At 34.0% G+C, this 18,804-nt stretch overlaps 1 protein-coding gene across 1 annotated transcript in view; it reads left to right on the top strand.

Moving 5' to 3' along the window:
• Positions 1-2,160: 2,160 nt before the first annotated feature.
• The window catches only part of LOC111704601 (serine/threonine-protein kinase SMG1), a 22,383-nt gene continuing 5,739 nt past the window's right edge, over positions 2,161-18,804 (top strand). Inside the window, exons 1-17 of the mRNA XM_023476887.1 lie at positions 2,161-2,241; positions 2,727-2,778; positions 3,264-3,405; positions 6,114-6,204; positions 6,691-6,761; positions 8,883-9,693; positions 9,751-9,858; positions 10,053-10,197; positions 10,573-10,655; positions 11,234-11,323; positions 11,912-12,006; positions 12,111-12,195; positions 12,363-12,472; positions 14,466-14,567; positions 15,012-15,090; positions 17,945-18,028; positions 18,574-18,660. Coding sequence (XP_023332655.1) covers positions 3,281-3,405; positions 6,114-6,204; positions 6,691-6,761; positions 8,883-9,693; positions 9,751-9,858; positions 10,053-10,197; positions 10,573-10,655; positions 11,234-11,323; positions 11,912-12,006; positions 12,111-12,195; positions 12,363-12,472; positions 14,466-14,567; positions 15,012-15,090; positions 17,945-18,028; positions 18,574-18,660 — 2,166 coding nt within the window. The 5' untranslated portion in view covers positions 2,161-2,241; positions 2,727-2,778; positions 3,264-3,280. The remainder of the gene's footprint in view (positions 2,242-2,726; positions 2,779-3,263; positions 3,406-6,113; positions 6,205-6,690; positions 6,762-8,882; positions 9,694-9,750; positions 9,859-10,052; positions 10,198-10,572; positions 10,656-11,233; positions 11,324-11,911; positions 12,007-12,110; positions 12,196-12,362; positions 12,473-14,465; positions 14,568-15,011; positions 15,091-17,944; positions 18,029-18,573; positions 18,661-18,804) is intronic.

The following is an 18,804-nucleotide window of genomic DNA, read 5'->3' as shown; positions in this document are numbered from 1 at the left end:
CGAGCAAAAAAATCGGAACCAGTTCAAACGTCGGACCCACGAAACGTCGGACGCCACAAACGTCGGACGACACACACGTCGGACTTAAAAACGTCGGACTGGGACAAACGTCGGACTGGTACAAATGTCGGACAAACCAAAAAAGAGTGAGTTCTTGTCACACACACTGATGTCTATATCTTTGCAACCCGATGTCCTATACCTTTGATATTTCAACCTATGCACTCTAGAAGTATAATTAATATGATATAATTAATACCATATGAGAATATTTGAGTTAGTGGCATATCATTATCATTATTATTATCATGATCATTATCATTATTATCATCATGATCATTATCTTGATCATTATCATGATCATCATTATCATGATCATCATTATCATGATCATCATTATCATGATCATCATTATCATGATCATCATTATCATGATCATCATTATCATGATCATCATTATCATGATCATCATTATCATGATCATCATTATCATGATCATCATTATCATGATCATCATTATCATGATCATCATTATCATGATCATCATTATCATGATCATCATTATCATGATCATCATTATCATGATCATCATTATCATGATCATCATTATCATGATCATCATTATCATGATCATCATTATCATGATCATCATTATCATGATCATCATTATCATGATCATCATTATCATGATCATCATTATCATGATCATCATTATCATGATCATCATTATCATGATCATCATTATCATGATCATCATTATCATGATCATCATTATCATGATCATCATTATCATGATCATCATTATCATGATCATCATTATCATGATCATCATTATCATGATCATCATTATCATGATCATCATTATCATGATCATCATTATCATGATCATCATTATCATGATCATCATTATCATGATCATCATTATCATGATCATCATTATCATGATCATCATTATCATGATCATCATTATCATGATCATCATTATCATGATCATCATTATCATGATCATCATTATCATGATCATCATTATCATGATCATCATTATCATGATCATCATTATCATGATCATCATTATCATGATCATCATTATCATGATCATCATTATCATGATCATCATTATCATGATCATCATTATCATGATCATCATTATCATGATCATCATTATCATGATCATCATTATCATGATCATCATTATCATGATCATCATTATCATGATCATCATTATCATGATCATCATTATCATGATCATCATTATCATGATCATCATTATCATGATCATCATTATCATGATCATCATTATCATGATCATCATTATCATGATCATCATTATCATGATCATCATTATCATGATCATCATTATCATGATCATCATTATCATGATCANTCCTTCTCGATGCCTATCCCCCACAGGTATGATGAAGAACCCCTGAGGGATGGACATTGATTAATAGTTTTTAATTCTTGAAGTGTTTCCACATTTTATAAATTTAATGTTAAAGTCAAGTTCCTATTCGACATATTTATGGTTTTGTCTGTATCTAAATACACCTATCCGTGGTTAGGATGTGGCTGGTCCGGAGAGGGTTGAGCAGGTCCGTGTCATGAACCTGGCACTAGAGAAAGAACACCAGGTGAAATTTTCTCACTTCAGATCAGAATTCAGGAAATCAAAACGGAAAAATATCAATTAAAAAACACAAGAATAACTTTATTTTTATGAAGCTTGAGTAAAACTGTCATGATTTCCCATTGTTCAATCCAGTTTTAGCATAGAAGTTAGTAAAAAAAATATTTTTTTATTCACGGCCGATTCAGGCCTTTTAATTAAAAGAAAACCTTAATTTAAGGTTGCATTTTATTTTTTTAAGTGTACATTCAAAAACCAAGACGGGAACCGCCCTATTTGCACAAAAAATGGTGTTGGAGAAAGTTTTATTGTTAAATTAAGCAATTAAATTAAAGTCTTGGAAATTCTTGGAAAATCTTGTACGGTACATTTGTACAGGTAGGTCCAGTTGGAATAATCTTATTGTACAGAAGGTATACTCTTGTTGTACTGTACAGTTGAATAATCTTATTGTACAGAAGGTATAATTTTGTTGTACGGTACAATTGGAATAATCTTGTTTTACTGCACAGTTGTACAAATGAAACAATATTGTTGTACCGTAGTTAAACCATCCTGACTCTGGTCTGCGTCCTGATACTCTCATATGCTTCTTCCTACAGCAATTAGTTCAGGTTAGCTATATAATCTATAATCGTATTTATGATACCTGTTTATAATAATGATAATACTTGTTGATAATAAATAATAATAATGATAGTTGTTGATGATAATAGCAATATTTGATATTGATAGTTGACTTGTTGATAATAATATAAATATTTGATAATAATGGTATTAGTTTTTGATATTAATGATAATAATTTTTGATTTTAATGATAATAGTTGTTTATAATAATGATAATAGTTGTTCAATTGAAACCGGTTTTTTGCGGATTTGAGACGCGGCTCCCTTCATTAAATTCGGACTCAGATGCTTAAAGTGGCTGTTATCCTCCATTAGAAGGAAGTATTCACAACGGTACTCTTGAAACCTTTATATGATCAATCATGAGGAAGATACCGTCGTTTGAGGGTATTGTTGTGAATCGGACATGACATTATACCAAGAGTCACCTTGAATTACGACTGCAGTCCCTTTAATTGAAAGTTTATTTAGGTTTCCAACAAGTGGATTGAGTTGGATAAAGGAATAGTGGAGGAACCTGAAGGTGAAAATAAAATAAAAATTTTGTTCCTCAAAAAGAAATCATCCAAACTATGTGATTAAACATTTATTTTCGAGAGAGTAAGAATGATGTCTTAAACGTCTTATAAATGATACAATTTTGAATTTTGTGAAACACATCCCATCTTTGTTATACCTCTTTAAAGCCAAAAACTTTGAATGAGACTGTTTTTGTAATTTCAAGTAACCGTTTATATAATTTGATGGTATGTTCAATTCACAATATTGTCCTCATTTATCTGATTCATGACATCTGACCATTTCCTCCATTGTTTCTCAAACAGCAATGAGCATTGAGCAAGTCAATTTTACAGAGACATCACAATTGAAAGAAAAAATTAAAACTCTTAATCGTCCAATATCAGACAAAGCTTTGAAGGATACGCCTCAATCTACAAATTGAGTCACTTGGAACTACGGTTACAGTTCCTTAACCTAAGTGAAAACAACACCATATTCTATCTGAAGGTGGAAGAGTTGAGAGTATGGTAGAGGGTGTATTTCTGCAGTCTGGAGTCACCAACTCAATACTCAATACAATGGAACTATTGAACCTGGGATCAAGTTCAGATCATCTTCAAGTGTTGGAGGCTCTCAATCTAACTTACAGGAATATTGATACTAATAGTTTTATTTATAAGTCGGGAAATCGTTGGTTTATAGTATTTGATTTTCACGAGAAATACACTTTACATTACAAGCTATTAGGCCTTAGCCCTTGCTTGTTTTACTTATGTCACTTCCAGATTTGAATGTGAATGTAGGGCCTCCCCGTATTGTTGATATCATTTGATTCCTACAAAAATGCAGATTAAAATGTTAGATTCTTAGAAAAATTACTATATTTCTTTTCCTCATATATTTACTCACCTTTTTATTGTTTTGTGCAAGTTTTCTTTTTCTCTTTTGTCTTTTGTCCAGCACGCGAAACCGTTGCTTCCTGTTTTCGTTTATCGTTAATTATTCGTTACGATGCACACCACACCGTTATTATTTGTTACTGTGCACACCACAGCGTTATTATTCGTTACAGTGCACACCACGCCATTATTATTCGTTACATTGCACACCACAGCGTTATTATTCGTTACAGTGCACATCACACCGTTATTATTTGTTACAGAGCACACCACACCTTTATTATTCGTTACAGTGCACACCACACCGTTATTATTCGTTACTGTGCACACCACAGTGTTATTATTCGTTACAGTGCACACCACACCGTTATTATTCGTTACAGTGCACACCACACCGTTATTATTCGTTACAGTGCACACCACAGCAGTATTATTCGTTACAGTGCACACCACAGCATTGTTATTCGTTACGTTGCACACCACAGCGTTATTATTTGTTACAGTGCACATCACACCGTTATTATTCGTTACAGTGCACACCACACCGTTATTATTTGTTACAGTGCACACCACAGCCTTATTATTCGTTACAGTGCACACCACAGCGTTATTATTCGTTACAGTGCACACCACACCGTTATTATTCGTTACAGTGCACACCACACCGTTATTACTCGTTACAGTGCACACCACAGCGTTATTACTCGTTACAGTGCACATCACACTGTTATTATTCGTTACAGTGCACACCACAGCGTTATTACTCGTTACAGTGCACACCACACTGTTATTATTCGTTACAGTGCACACCACAGCGTTATTATGTGATTTATCAAATCTGAAAACTTGTCAATATTATATTATTTTGCAAATTCATCAATAACATGAACTAAAACAATGTAACCTTGTCCGTCTTCACTCTTCATTTTTCATTGCAGAACAGACACATCATTATAGCCTTTTTCCTTTTCATAAAATAAACTCTAGCAGACGTAATTATATAATGACTTTTAAAATCAGATTTTACGTTGCTATTGCTTTTAACAAATAGTATCTTTATAGGGACACCCTGTATACTGGAAAATATCTTTATCTTGAATATTTTGATGTAGCAAAAAAAAACTACAATCTATTTTAGTTTTTTTTTTGTACTAAGTGGGCTGTTAATTCAATCTACTGTCCTGTTCTTCTTTTAGAATTCTCTATTTGTATTGTATCCATGTTCTTCTAATTAAACAGATCTCCTACCAATTTCCTCACAGGAACTTATCCAATCTTCTCCTCATAGTAAGCTTAGATAGCTTCCAACTTAATTCCGATTCTACTCACAGCTTTATTCTCACTCTACTTATAGCTTAATTCCCAATCTTCTTCTAGTTTTATTCCCTTTCTACTTCTAGTTTCATTCCCATTCTACTTCTAGTTTTATTCCCATTCTACTTCTTGTTCTTCTAGCTTCATTCCTTTTTTTTCTAGCTTTATTCCCATTCTAGTTCTACCTTCATTCCCATTTTACTTTTACCTTCATTCCCATTTTACTTCTAGCTTTATTATCATTGTACTCCTAGCTCCATTCCCATTTTACTTCTTACTTCATTCCGATTCTACTCCAGCTTCATTCCCTTTTTATTTCTAGCTGTATTCCCATTCTAGTTCTAGCTTCATTCCCATTTTACTTCTACCTTCATTCCCATTTTACTTCTAGCTTTATTCTCATTCTACTTCTAGCTTTCTTTCCCATTCTACTTCAAGCTTTATTCCCATTCTTCTTCTAGTTTCATTCCCATTTTTCTTCTAGCTTTATTCCCATTCTAGTTCTACCTTCATTCCCATTTTACTTCTACCTTCATTCCCATTTTACTTCTAGCTTTATTATCATTGTACTCCTAGCTTCATTCCCATTTTACTTCTAGCTTCATTCCGATTCTACTCCAGCTTCATTCCCTTTTTATTTCTCGCTTTATTTCCATTCTAGTTCTAGCTTCATTCCCATTCTTCTTCTAGCTTCATTCCCATTCTGGTTTTAGCTTCATTGCCTTCTACCTCTAGCTTGATTTCCATTCTACTTTTAACTTTATTCCCATTCTAGTTTTAGTTGCATTTCAATTCTACTTCTAAATTAATTCCTATTCTACTTACAGCTTTATTCTCATTCTAGCTTTAGCTTTATTCCCAATCTACTTCTAGTTTCATTCCCATTCTATTTCTAGCTTCACTCCTATTCTTGTTCTAGTTGCATTCCCATTCTACTTATAGCTTTATTCTCATTCCAGCTCTAGCTTCATTCCCATTCTATTTCTAGCTTTACTCCTATTTTACTTCTAGCTTCATATTTTACTTCTAGCTTAATTCCGATTTCAATTCTAGGTTCATTTTATTTTTAGTTTTATTTCTCTTTTGTTAGTCTACGCGTTGTGGTGTTTAAACATACAGTATCAGATATCAATCTGTTTCCCAGTGGTTTGAGGGACCTGGAGACAAGTTTTACTTGTATAATCCTTCCAGAAGGGATTAAAAAGAATCTTCAAGGAGAACCATCCGTCCTAGAGGAATACATTCATCTAGATCAGGGTCACAATTGACAAACGAGTGACCAAAATATCTATTAGAAAGTGTCCGAATGGATGGAGCTGTCCTAGTTTAAGTGGAGACTTGATGGTGAATAAAAGCCTAAAGTTGGATTGTAAAACCATGCCGGGGTAAATATATTTAGTATTTTCTGGACGTGATTTAGGGGGTTGGAATAAACGTTTCTCTTTCATCTCTTTGCATCCAGAATTTATTTCATGTTGCAATCTCTTGAATTGAATTTTTTTATTTTTTTTTTGGTTAAATATGTGTAATACCCCTGGTTAAAGTTTGGCGACAGTTTACCTTTTATATGAAAATTTAGAAGAATTTGTGGATTTTATGGGGAGGCGGGGTTTTTGAAGAAAAAAAACGTGGTCCAACCCTTTCCCCCTCCGTTTCCCACACTTAGCCCTATCCCCTCCTCGAAAACTGTCGAATTAGATGAATGAATTGATGTGGATTAGGTTTGCAAGAATATTCTGAACATTATCTCAACCAGTGGTGTACCCTTAGAGGAGATTAAACATGAACTCAGGTAGCTGCATTATTCATATAGGGTACACAGTACACACGACACAGTATTTATACAGTACACACTGACACAGTATGTATTCAGTACATAGTACACAGCACATAGATCACAGTACACAGTTCACAGAACACAGTATGTATACAGTACATACTGACACAGTATGTATACCGTACACACTGAAACAGTATGTACACAGTACATAGTACTCAGCACACAGGTCACAGTACACACTTACACAGTTTGTATATTTTGGCTATTTTGTGAATTAATCTCTAGACCCCAGCTAGGGGCATATTAAAATTATCTGCGAGTCAATAGATTGACTGAGTAACTTTTTATATCACTATTTTTACTCGAACAATATCTCCAGCATATCGTTGGTAAATGTTTTTAAACGTTTTAGGATTTCTACCGTTTTTAACTCCTCCTGGCAAACTCTTCCATAAATTCACTACTATCTGACTAAAAAAATGGCTCCCAATTCCAGTCTAGATCGCGAGAGCATCAGATTTAGTGGATCTGCAGTTAGACGAGTTATTCTATGTTCACCTAATCCGACAATATTAAACCATGTATTACTCTTTACATCATCCAAACCACGGATACGGGATAATCTGAAATGTTTGTAGCATGTCTGTTCTCCAGGGAGTCAAGTCTCAGTTCAAGTTTATCTTCATAATTTCTACCTGACAGTCCAGATATCATATTAATGGTTACGTTGCACCCGTTCTAGCATATCTTTGTCTACAGCTGTCGAGGGACACCACGCTGAGACAGAAAACTCCAAATGGCATCTTACAGATTGTTAATACAAGTTAAGGAAAACATGTCGATCTCTAAAATGTTATTCTTTCACTCCAATATCCTTCTCTACTTTGACCTCAGATAACTTAATTCCGTTCATAAAGTATTCATATTTGGGATTATTATGTCCAACATGAAGAATCTTGCATTTAGCAACATTAAATGACATTCCCCATATTTCTGCCCATTCACACAGCATGTTAAGACAATCCTGTAATTTATCACGATAAAATACACTATGCAAGTTTGTTGTCATCTGCAAATTTTTTCATTATCGTAATAGATTTGGTTAAGGTGTCTATATCATTGATAAATATTGCAACAGCTAATGATACGAGTACAGATCCTTGGGGTACACCTGAGAGTACAGGTTACCTGGTGGATTGTTCTTCATTGATGATCACTCTTTACCCTCTTCCAGTCAACCAGTTGTTAATCCAAGAAACAACATTCCCATTTATACTATGAGATTGTAACTTTTGGATCAGTTGGTGTTTTGGCACCTTATCAAATTCTTTTGAGAAGTCTAAATAAATTATTTCCTTAGTAATGTTATTATCACTCTCTAGCGTGATTTTGTCAAAGAACTCCAAAAGATTAGTTACACATGATTTATGTTTCATAAGACCATGCTGAGATTTGTTTAATAGACTTGTTTACTAAATGGTCAGCAACTAGATCTTACATGGTATTGAAGTAAGCGAGATAGGACGATAGTTTCCTGGTTCTTTCTTACTTCCCTTTTTAAAGATTGGTGCGATATTTCCATCTCTCCAACTTGTGGCACAATTCCACTTGACATAGATTTGTTAAATATCACAGCCAGTTGTTCAGAGAGTACACTACATATACAGTATACAATACATAGTATACAGTACACATAGTACTCAGTATGTATACAGTACACAGCACAAATTACACATTATGCATACAGTACACAGTACAAAGTATGTATGCCGTATATAGTACTCAGTTCTTAGTACACTGAACTCGGTGTGTACAATAAACAAAATGATAATAATAATAATAATTATATTACAGTACATAGTACACAGTATGTATACAGTACAAGTACACAGTATGTACACAGTACACAGTATGTTTAAGGAATTTAGTTCACAGTTCGAGCTACACAAAACAAAGTACAGTATTCACCGTACACTGTGATCAGTGCACCGTACATAGTACATAGTAAACATCACACCTTTCACAGTACATATTGCACATATTTCTTTCCGTTAGGGGCTTTCACACCTTTCACCTTACTAAGTACTCAATAAACCTTTCAAAAATATTCATTTAAAATTTAATCATTTTTAGATTGCATACAAGATGCATGATGCTTGGCATGGAATCCCCTCACACTGCTACGGTTCAACTAGTTCATGAGATTAGAAAGAGCTACACTAGGCTGCTCTCAGCTGCAGTAACGGCTGACAACATGTCAACTGGACAGATGCTGTTGTGTGCCATCAACACGCTGTTTGACAAGGTGGACTACGCCATGGTAAAGCTAAGGGAGAGGGTTATATCCTGCTCCTCTACTCCAGAATACAGTAACTTTAATACCATCCTTGCTGCTCAGGAGATCAGTACTGCTGCCTTCAACACTACTCCTGGTGTCTGGGAATCCATGGCTCTGAACCTTTTCATCTCGAAGTTGGAATTAATGGAGACATTTTTCAATCTTAGTCTATCCTTTTCCTCCATATTTAACCTGAATAGTATAGGAAGCCTACTCCCTCTTGGGCAAGCTCTTCTCAAACCTGTTAAAAAGTTCATTCTGGATTTCGTCAAGGGCTTCTTGGTGGGCACTGGACCTCGGCATCTTACTTGTGCAATTGCGCATTTTGCACAACACAGTTCGGCAAGTGCTACAACCAAGTTTCTTAGTTCAAGCGCTGGTAAACTTGACGTCGGTGATCTAGCCCAGGCGGTCTACGATGAAAAACTTGGTAATGGTTACCTCAACCAGGCCCGGATTGCTAAGATGACTGTGATGAGTAAAAGCATGATGAATGCTATTCAACGATGGGAAATGATTCAGCAGCTTGAGACAGCTGTCGAGCGAATGAATGCTCAGCAAAAGCTGAATTGTCTACTTCATGCTTCACTTCAATGGTATTTCCAGGTTTGTAAATTATGATAATTGTTTCCATAAACATGATTATTAATCAGGTTATATCAGGAGTTGCTGTCGGTCAATGTTAAAGCTGCTGAACCCTCCAGGGTCAAGTTTCTACCTGGAATAACTGGAAGAACAGCCAGAGTGTTAAAGTACCAAGCCGAGCTACAGGTAAACATACCTACACTCGTGGCAACAGTAGAGAAGAAGTTCAACTATCCGTACCTAGTCTAACTACTTCTCGTTTTTTTTTTTAATCTGACTTGTGAACCAAATTACCACATTTTGTGATGGTTAAGCAAAAAGCAATTATGAAATTGTTATTTTTCTTTCTTGCTTAATGAAAAAAATAAACATTTTTTAAGGAGCTAAGTGAAACCTTTGTTGATCTGAAAGGAGGTGTAGATCAACGGTTGAAGTGGGCGGTTGGAGCTAATCCTCAACTTCAAGAAGTTGTTGAACAGTTTAGTTCTCAACACTCGGCACAAGTAGAAAATATTCGGCTAGCAGGGATACCATCATTCAAACTCGACTTTTTTATTTATTTGAAAAATTAGCAATTTTAATATTATGATATTCATTTGAAGGAAATGAGCTTTGAGATAATAAAGGTGTTTATCCAAGAACGGGATGTCCAACGGCTCATCTCAAACTGTCAGAGAGAGATCGTCTTTTTAAATGATTTTTGACTTTGTATGGTAAGCGTAGAACGTTTCGCCTTGAGTTTAAATCTTCAGCAGACCTAATTTTATATTGAATTTGTAAAATTGGTAATAAAATTACTGATCCTTCACAACTTAGATTTTTAAGTAATTATTCATTGGCACACCCTGTGCAAAAGTTCAAAATTTTTGCGCATATTCTGAATGGTTGATTCCCGTACAGGACTGCTTGTCAAGGGCGTAACAGGAATTGTGCATGCTGCAGTGCAATACGAGCTTCTAAGAATTAAAACTCCAGAAGCGCAGGTAGGAGGGAGTTTCCAATTTTGTCCAGATCAATTTGGATCCGTCAAGGCTTTACGGAGCCAGGACTGGTGAACCATAAAAAACTTTTCTTTATGTTTTTTTAAAATAAGTCTATCTCCTAGCTAGATGCTAAACAACAGAGCTAGGTGTGACATGTTAAAAAAAGTTTATTGGAGGATCATTCCAGATAAACTTCATATGGTTCTGTTCTGTTGGGCCTTTATGGCTCCAAATTGATCCAAAAAATGAAAACCCTAGAAGTAGTTAATTAAGATGATATGGTATTTTACCACAATTTAATTGAATGATTGGTTGTCTTATGATGATGATAATAATAATAATAACAAAAGCAATAACAATAACAATAACAATAACAATATTACAAAAACAATATTACAATTACAATAACACAATATATCACAATATAACACAATATAACACATTATAAAACAATATAACACAATATAAAACAATATAACACAATATAACACAAAATAACAAAAAAAACACAAAATAACGCTAACAATAACAATATTACAATATTACATTTTTTTTAAATAGTACCAATGATATTTTAGGCGAGTGATCACCAATTTTTGAAAATTCTGTCCATGGCGCGAGAAAGCGCAGGACTGAACGCGCTTCAGAGAAGCTCTGGGCTTAGCGAGGTAATGTACTGCATGATGAACTACAGGACTACCCACTAAGAATGAGATTGTAAAGACGACCTGAAACTCTTTAAATATGATGATCTAAAAATTGAATTTGGTTTTGTGCCTTAATGATCGTTTTTAACGGATAAACTGACTAATTTAACTAATAAAAAGACGACATTAGAACTTCAGGTAACTGTGAAAGTAAAAAAAGGTTTAAATACATTTAATACAGTCGTCTATGAAGTCGCATGTTTTGTGGGTTACCCTGTATGAGACTTCAGAAAAGTATGTACGAATTTTTTTCTGTTTCTTACAAGTACATTCAATGGTCCCTTGCAATTTTACATTCTTTACCAAATCAGTAAACTCTATTTAATGACTAGTTTCACGGCAGTATCTTAAAATATACTAAGGTATTTGTCTTGCCATATATAAAATGTTAAAGGTAGACATTAAAGTTTTATGCTTTGTGGGTATATACATATAAAATGGGTCAGCCATCAAGGGATTTCAAAAGGGAATTAACTTACTCCGTATATCTGTTAAGATTAAGATCAATGCTTAATCCCAAGATTAACAATACAAAAGTTCTGATTTCAGGATGAGATGAGTTTGCTGGACATGAACCCGCCGCTGGAGGGAGTTGACAAGTTTTGGATCAAACAGACAGAGGAGATCATCGCTAAAACTGTCAGGTGGATCATTATCATTATCATTGTCATTGTCATTGTCATTGTCATTGTCATTGTCATTGTCTATATCATCCGATGTTTAAGAGGTAATTTTTGTTTACATTTAGGAGTATTCAAGACCAAGTGACGAACACAAACAAACAATGTAATGTACTGCAGAAAAGGCTGTCAGAATCAGCTTTAGCAATAAAGGTAGAATTTTTAAAATTATTTTAGATTTGTATATTTTTGATTAACGCTGTTTCCAACATATTTATCATTTATTTAGATTGAATTCCACTTGAATAAAAATTTAATGGTTGCATTGCAAGTAAACACTAATAAATTGAGATTTATACTAATTACTAATCTATTACTAGGATCTACTAACAGTGCATCACAAGCTGATGGCTGATGTAGCAGTGCTACTAAGAACAATACTGAAGATTGAAAACCTTGAGTTTCCGGGAATATCTGTTTATCTTTCCAGGTTAATAGTTGACTTGTAAACAAATCAGGTTGTCAGGACGCTTCGCGCCCGTCTTGTCATTAAACGCCTCTTTGCATCCACAGCATATTAATATGCGATCGGTTCAGCCGTTCTGACGTTTATAGGATTAAAACAAGCAGACATGCAAGCCGAAATGTTTATATAGACGAGGGGGGAAGACACAGTACAGAGATTAGAATAGAAAGGAAACTAAACAATCCCTCGATATGGATTTTGTTCGTCCCTTTAAGTCTGAAAAGAAGATCAAATACCAAAGTGTACAATTCATGTAAATGTTCACAAATTATATATAATAATAATCACACCCCTGGATATATCTGTTACAATTTCTTTTTTTTTGTTGTTAAATAACGTTTTTATTAACTATAGGTGAATTAAAATCATTATTTTATTAAACATCAAAACGTAAAAATCGTCGTTTATTAAGTAAATACGTGCAGAATTGTTATTCTTCTTTGCTTTAGACTCTCTTGTATACTGCAATTAATATCTAATTTTAAATTAATTTCCTAATTTAAATTAATTTTTCTATTTTGAATTAATTTTCCTATTTTAAATAATTAAGCAAAAAAACGAGAGAGAATTTGGGTTAACATATAACTTTGAACCCCCATAGTTATTTATAAAATTTTAGCTTTAGTAAACCGATTTTCAGATTCATGCATAGTCCGATATTATTCCGTTAATAAGGGTATAAAGGGGGGCAGGGTATGTAACAATTTTTCACTCTTCCCCCTTTCTTGTCAGGACTTTAGTAAATGGTGATATTTCCCTTATTGTTACTCAGATATCGAGCTAAGTTTAACCAGGGAAGGAAAGAATTGCAGATTTGAAAATATCAAAATATTTTTTTTTTCAAAATCAAACAAAACAATAAAAGATCTGCAAAAGATGCTTAACTTCCTTGCAAGATTTATGCAATATGCTTACTTTGTCGAAGGCAATTTAGAAGATATTTTGCCTGCAGTTTTGCAATATTTTTTCTTTCCCTTACAAGCTATTGCAAAGCTTTGCATTAAAACAAAAACTGCCTTTTTAACTGGAAATATTATGAGTCATACATCTTAAATAGATATTTTGTTTAGATTTGAGTTTAAGACTAGAAAACAAAAAAAATTTAACGTTAAAATTTTTTTCTTGCACAAAAAGCCAGAAATTACTTTTTCTTCAAGGAAAATGACATCAAAAAGAAAATCAAAAAGAAAAAGCACTTCAGGTTAAAAGCTTGGCACTCAAAATAAAATCCTCAGGCATACTGTTTTAATGTTATTTTTTATCCATGATCTATGTATAATGTGTAATAAGTCATAAATATTGACATTTTCTAAGGTTTTCTGGTCCAAAAAAATGCCCCCCCCCACACATTAAAAAAAATCCAAGCTACTTGCCTAAAGAAAAGTATTATGTTTATATAGTTAAACAATTTTTTTATTAATTAGATGTTCCACAGGGAAAGGATTTTAATCCATTCTTAAATAGAATTTAAGAATCAACATAAATAAATAAATACACTGGTCAACCATCGTCCTATAGGGTTCAGGCTTAAAGGGAGTGACCGGCAATTTATGGTAGTTGAACTAAGATTGCAGTTTTATTGAGAAATTTTTTATGATTCATTTCAGATCCATCAGACTTTTTTACGGTGTATTTTGATATTTTGATTTCTTGAGTATTTCAAGCATATTGGTTTTATTGTTTAATTACCTCAAATTAAGAAATATGTTTTTTTACTGAATAAAATAATCAAATTAATTTTTATGAAATGCATGCCAGGTGGTCAGAGAATTGATTTAGAGAAAATCAAATAATTTTCAAGAAAAGTTTTTTCTATAAAGGATGTTCTAAGGCCCAAAAGGTTGTATAGCACAAATATGTGAAGTACACCTGCAGTATGGAAACAGTGCAACAAAATGGCCGTTTTACACTTTTTTCGAGTTAATTCCACTCTATATTAATCTATTCTTTTTTTCAGGTACAAAGAGTTTACTGAAGACATGAACAAGCTTATGAGATCACTTTTATCCGATAATGTGACGCAGGAGCTGGGAGACCTGTACGCGGGGGCTTTTGACAGGTTTGTTTTCGATTATCGAGTGCGTCATTTTTTAACAGGTATGATTCAGGGGCGTTCACAGGAACTTGAACAGGGGGGCTTCATTTTTTTTTCAATTGGGGTAGGGGATCAGTCCCTGCTGTGACCTTGAAACAAAAAATTTACTGATCCAGAGGGGACTCAGCCTCCATAGCCCCCCTTGTGTACGCCTTTGATTTAATTTTTAAATTCTTTCACACACACAAAAAAACAGTTTTAATAATTATACTTGGGCCTTTGCAGATAACTGTTCTTATTTTCATTCTTATTCTTACTCATATTCTTATTCTAGGTCTTAGTCTTAGTCTTTTTCTTAGTCTTTTTCATAGTCTTTNTTATTATTATTCTTATTATTATTCTTATTATTTTTATTATTATTTTTATTATTATTCTTATTATTATTCTTAATATATTCTTATTCTGAAGGGTGAAGAGTAGGTTAAATGATGTTTACAACGATCTTGTAAATATTGCTGGGATGGCCAGGGATGAAAACCTTGTACAGGTATATAACCTATATAATAAACCTCTTCGCTCATATAAATATATTTGTACGTGTATATTTAATATATCACTATCAGCTATAGCTGGCCAAACGGCAAAACCGAATGGGCTGACATTTTTTGAGAGAACCCTTTAGCACCCCGGTGGTAAAATAGGTCAAAAAATATCGACATTTTATTTTTCAAACCCTGAGCGTTTTCTAAATAAAAAAAATCCACGGGCCACGCCGGGCACTTCAGCTGGTATTGTATATAGTATTGATATTTTATTTCCTTTTGGCCAACATTGCCGACCTATGATTCCCCCTGCACAGTGAGGTTTAGTTACTTAACGTCCCTTGGGACAATTATGTATTCGGGACATTAAACATTTTACTTAACCACGGGTTCCCTCAACAAATTTTGCCATTGGTCTTGGGACTGTTTTATATTTGTTTATATTTTGTGATGGGTTTATCTAATCCTCCTGTCCTTCCTTAATCTAATATATCTTATTTGTAAGTGTATTGGGGATTTGTGTCCTTAATATAAAATTGACAGCCCAGATCAGAAGATAGAAGAAAAACATAGAAATACAATTTTCCTCACTATATATCCATGTAGGAAGGAATATTTAAACCTTTTATAATAAAAATATGTTTATAATGTCCACAATTCCTATTCTTTGTTTTCTGATTCATTTTTTTATTTTCATCAAACTTCCGCTTTTCTCAAACGAGATGCATTTAAAAATGTTAGCTTATGTCAAGTTGTCTTTTTTTCGTCCCTACACCCCCCTTAGAAAATTCCATCGAAAAATAATGTTTTATATCACTTTGGAAAACTCAAATACTGGTGTAAACGAACAAATTATTTAGAAAATATATTCCTGGAAGTTTATCAGCTAATTAGATTGCTACCAGGCAAAAAGAATGTTGGTGAGGTAAAACCTGTCATTCACATTTTGACAGTTCTACCTCTGGGATAACTACCACATTCCATTCATTAAATGTAATGTTTATTAAACCCATGTTGTTAAACACCAAGAGATGATTAGTTATGTTGACTCAGCTCTCTATTCTGAGTTTACTGTCTTCTAAAGGCAGGATATTATCCATCAAGTTAACACTAAGCTCTTGGCATCATCAAACTAGTAGATCAAAATCAATCCTTTTCTAACAACGTCTTGAATGAAGAAGGGGGGGTACATACTTGTCCCCCCCCCCCTCCGTCCAGGGGTTTGTCTTTCCATCACGGATAAAGTAAGCACTTGGCATCATCTTTATATTAGATATTATGCATAAATATATTTATTTTACATAAAATAAAATATCTTAGATTAATATTTTTCCAAATTTATCCAAAGATAAACATTTTATCCATTTCGTTTTTTCTATTTGCTATGAAATGAACATAGCAATTTTTATTGTTAACTGTATACTCCGGCAATCACTCTGTGAGAATATTTTTTTACTTAAAGGGACTGTAATCGTAATTTCAAGAGGCCTCCAATTGATAAAGTGGTATGTCCGACGATACACAAGAGCATTGCCTGATCAAATATGGATTAGATATTCATTTTTATTTTTAGCAGTGATTATTTTCATTTGTGGTTTCTCTGCAAAAGTGACTTGCGCTTTTCTGGCTTCAGAAACAACAAGAATTTATTAGACTTTAACACTTGTATAAAGACGATGTTATCTTTTACTTGATTAGATTAAGGTTTCAAGGTTATGGTTGTGAACCGTGCATTGTCCCTTATAAATGCAACTACAGTTCTTTAAATCTTTTATCTGTTCTTTGTTGTTTAGACACAATGTGCTGAACTCTATCTCAAGGGTGTATATTAGTTTTACAGGGTTACGCAGCCCGCAGAAACTTCGAAAAGTTCTCTTAGGCGCGGGGGGGATTATAATTTTCCCCATAAAGATTTTCCCTTTTTCCTTCCCTCTTTCCCCTTGGGGTGAAAAATGTCACATTTTTCCCCCAGAAAGGGTTTGCTTAGTTTCCTGTCTGAGCCAGAACCAGCAGATCAATTCCTTCTTTTTTTCTGCTTTCTTCTCTCTTCCCCCTTTTTTCCCCTTTCCTTCCCCTTTTTCCTTATTTTTCTTCATTTTATTCCCCCAACCCCTTTTAAAAGCTCATATCCCCCCCGGGAAAAATTAAAAATATTTACACCCCTGTTCTATCTAAATGAAGTTCCGATGAGTCCTGAATTTTTCAATTTCAGCTAATCCCAATTCCAAAGATTTTCCAGCAAGTTTTTCCCTGCAAACTTGGTTCTGAATGTAGAATCAGTGAAGCAGAACTTTTTAGTTTAAATGCTGCAGAATTCTGCAAATTTATACAGTAGGACCTTTAAGCCTAAAAACTATGAAATAGGAAGACATCTGTCATAATCAAGTTTAATTTTACATTTTTTGATACCAGAGCATTGAAAATCATTTGCGGGGAGCAGCGGGATTTCAAAAAATATATACTCTGCTAAATACAACGACCACCGAGGGAGGAGTGGGGGAACCCTACCCCCCCCCCCCTACATAGTGTATATCCCTCTGTTGGAGACTCTAAATGGTGTACGCGGAAATATTAATAGTTGAGTGACGTCACACTATGCCTCGGCCTCTGTTGAGGATAAAAGGGAGGGAGGGGAGATGAGGAGTGCAGAGGGGGGGGGGGGGGGTGATTGGATTATTTGTGTTATAGTGCTCAAACTTAAACTGAAACAACATGTTTTTGAATAAAATGTTTCATAAAAGAAAATTGAAGAATCTAAAGTGTTATTTCAAAATACGGTCAACATGTTGCATTGAAAGAAGAAAAAGCTGTTGGTATTTATAATTTTTAATTTTGCTAAATTTAATTTTTTTATTTCAGGAGTTGCTGAAGAACAGAAAGATGAAGGAAGAAGATCCCAAGAAAGATGATCAAGAAGTTGACGATAATTCAGCAGCAAAGAAGGTTGGAACTGGCCTACATTAGACAATTAATTGAGATTACATTTATTAATTTTAAATTATCCAAAACGTAAATTTAAGTGGTAGGTTCGATTCATAACAGATCTAAAAATGTAATCCGAGCTGAAAACTCTTGTATTAGATACCCCCAATCCTGATTTATAAATCTATGTACCCACTGTTGACACTTTTGATTTTATGCTTAATCCTTTTTTTTGGATTTTCCAGCTGGATTGCAACCAATAAGAGTACTATCTTTGATTGCACGTACAATATTTCTCGATTCTGATTGGCTGTTCGAGTTCTGCAATCGACACTCTGATTGGTTGAATTTTATACACTTTACAGGAAACAAACTAAAGAATAAATTAATCTTGAGATTAATAAAAAGAGAAGATCTCGATATCCACTAGTCCTGTCCATAGAGCTAGCTACAGAACAAACTGGGACCGGAAAGGTTGACCCGGCTCGGAAATTCAAATGTACTACAGCTGCCTATGTATTATTAGTCTTATTAACAACTATTGCTTACTCCTAATCCATTATCAGGTGGAAGAACGGAACAAGTTTGCTGTAAATGTTCTGAAGCGTGTCCGCCTCAAGCTGGAAGGAAGAGAACCGGATTCACTTCGCAAGGTAAATTTGTCAATTTTTCCCAAAACCGGTTTAATTAGAAACTATAAAATTAAATAAACAGAGAAATAAATAGGTGGCAGGATATACAGCAGGGTGTCCCACATCTTATTAGATCGTCTATAGCTCTAAATTGAGATTTAAGGG

Source organism: Eurytemora carolleeae, unplaced genomic scaffold (genome assembly GCF_000591075.1).
Source record: "Eurytemora carolleeae unplaced genomic scaffold, Eaff_2.0 scaffold602, whole genome shotgun sequence".
Taxonomy (NCBI): domain Eukaryota; kingdom Metazoa; phylum Arthropoda; class Copepoda; order Calanoida; family Temoridae; genus Eurytemora; species Eurytemora carolleeae.
The sequence above is the reverse complement of the archived record's forward strand: the minus strand, read 5'-3'. Positions and strand labels throughout refer to the sequence as shown.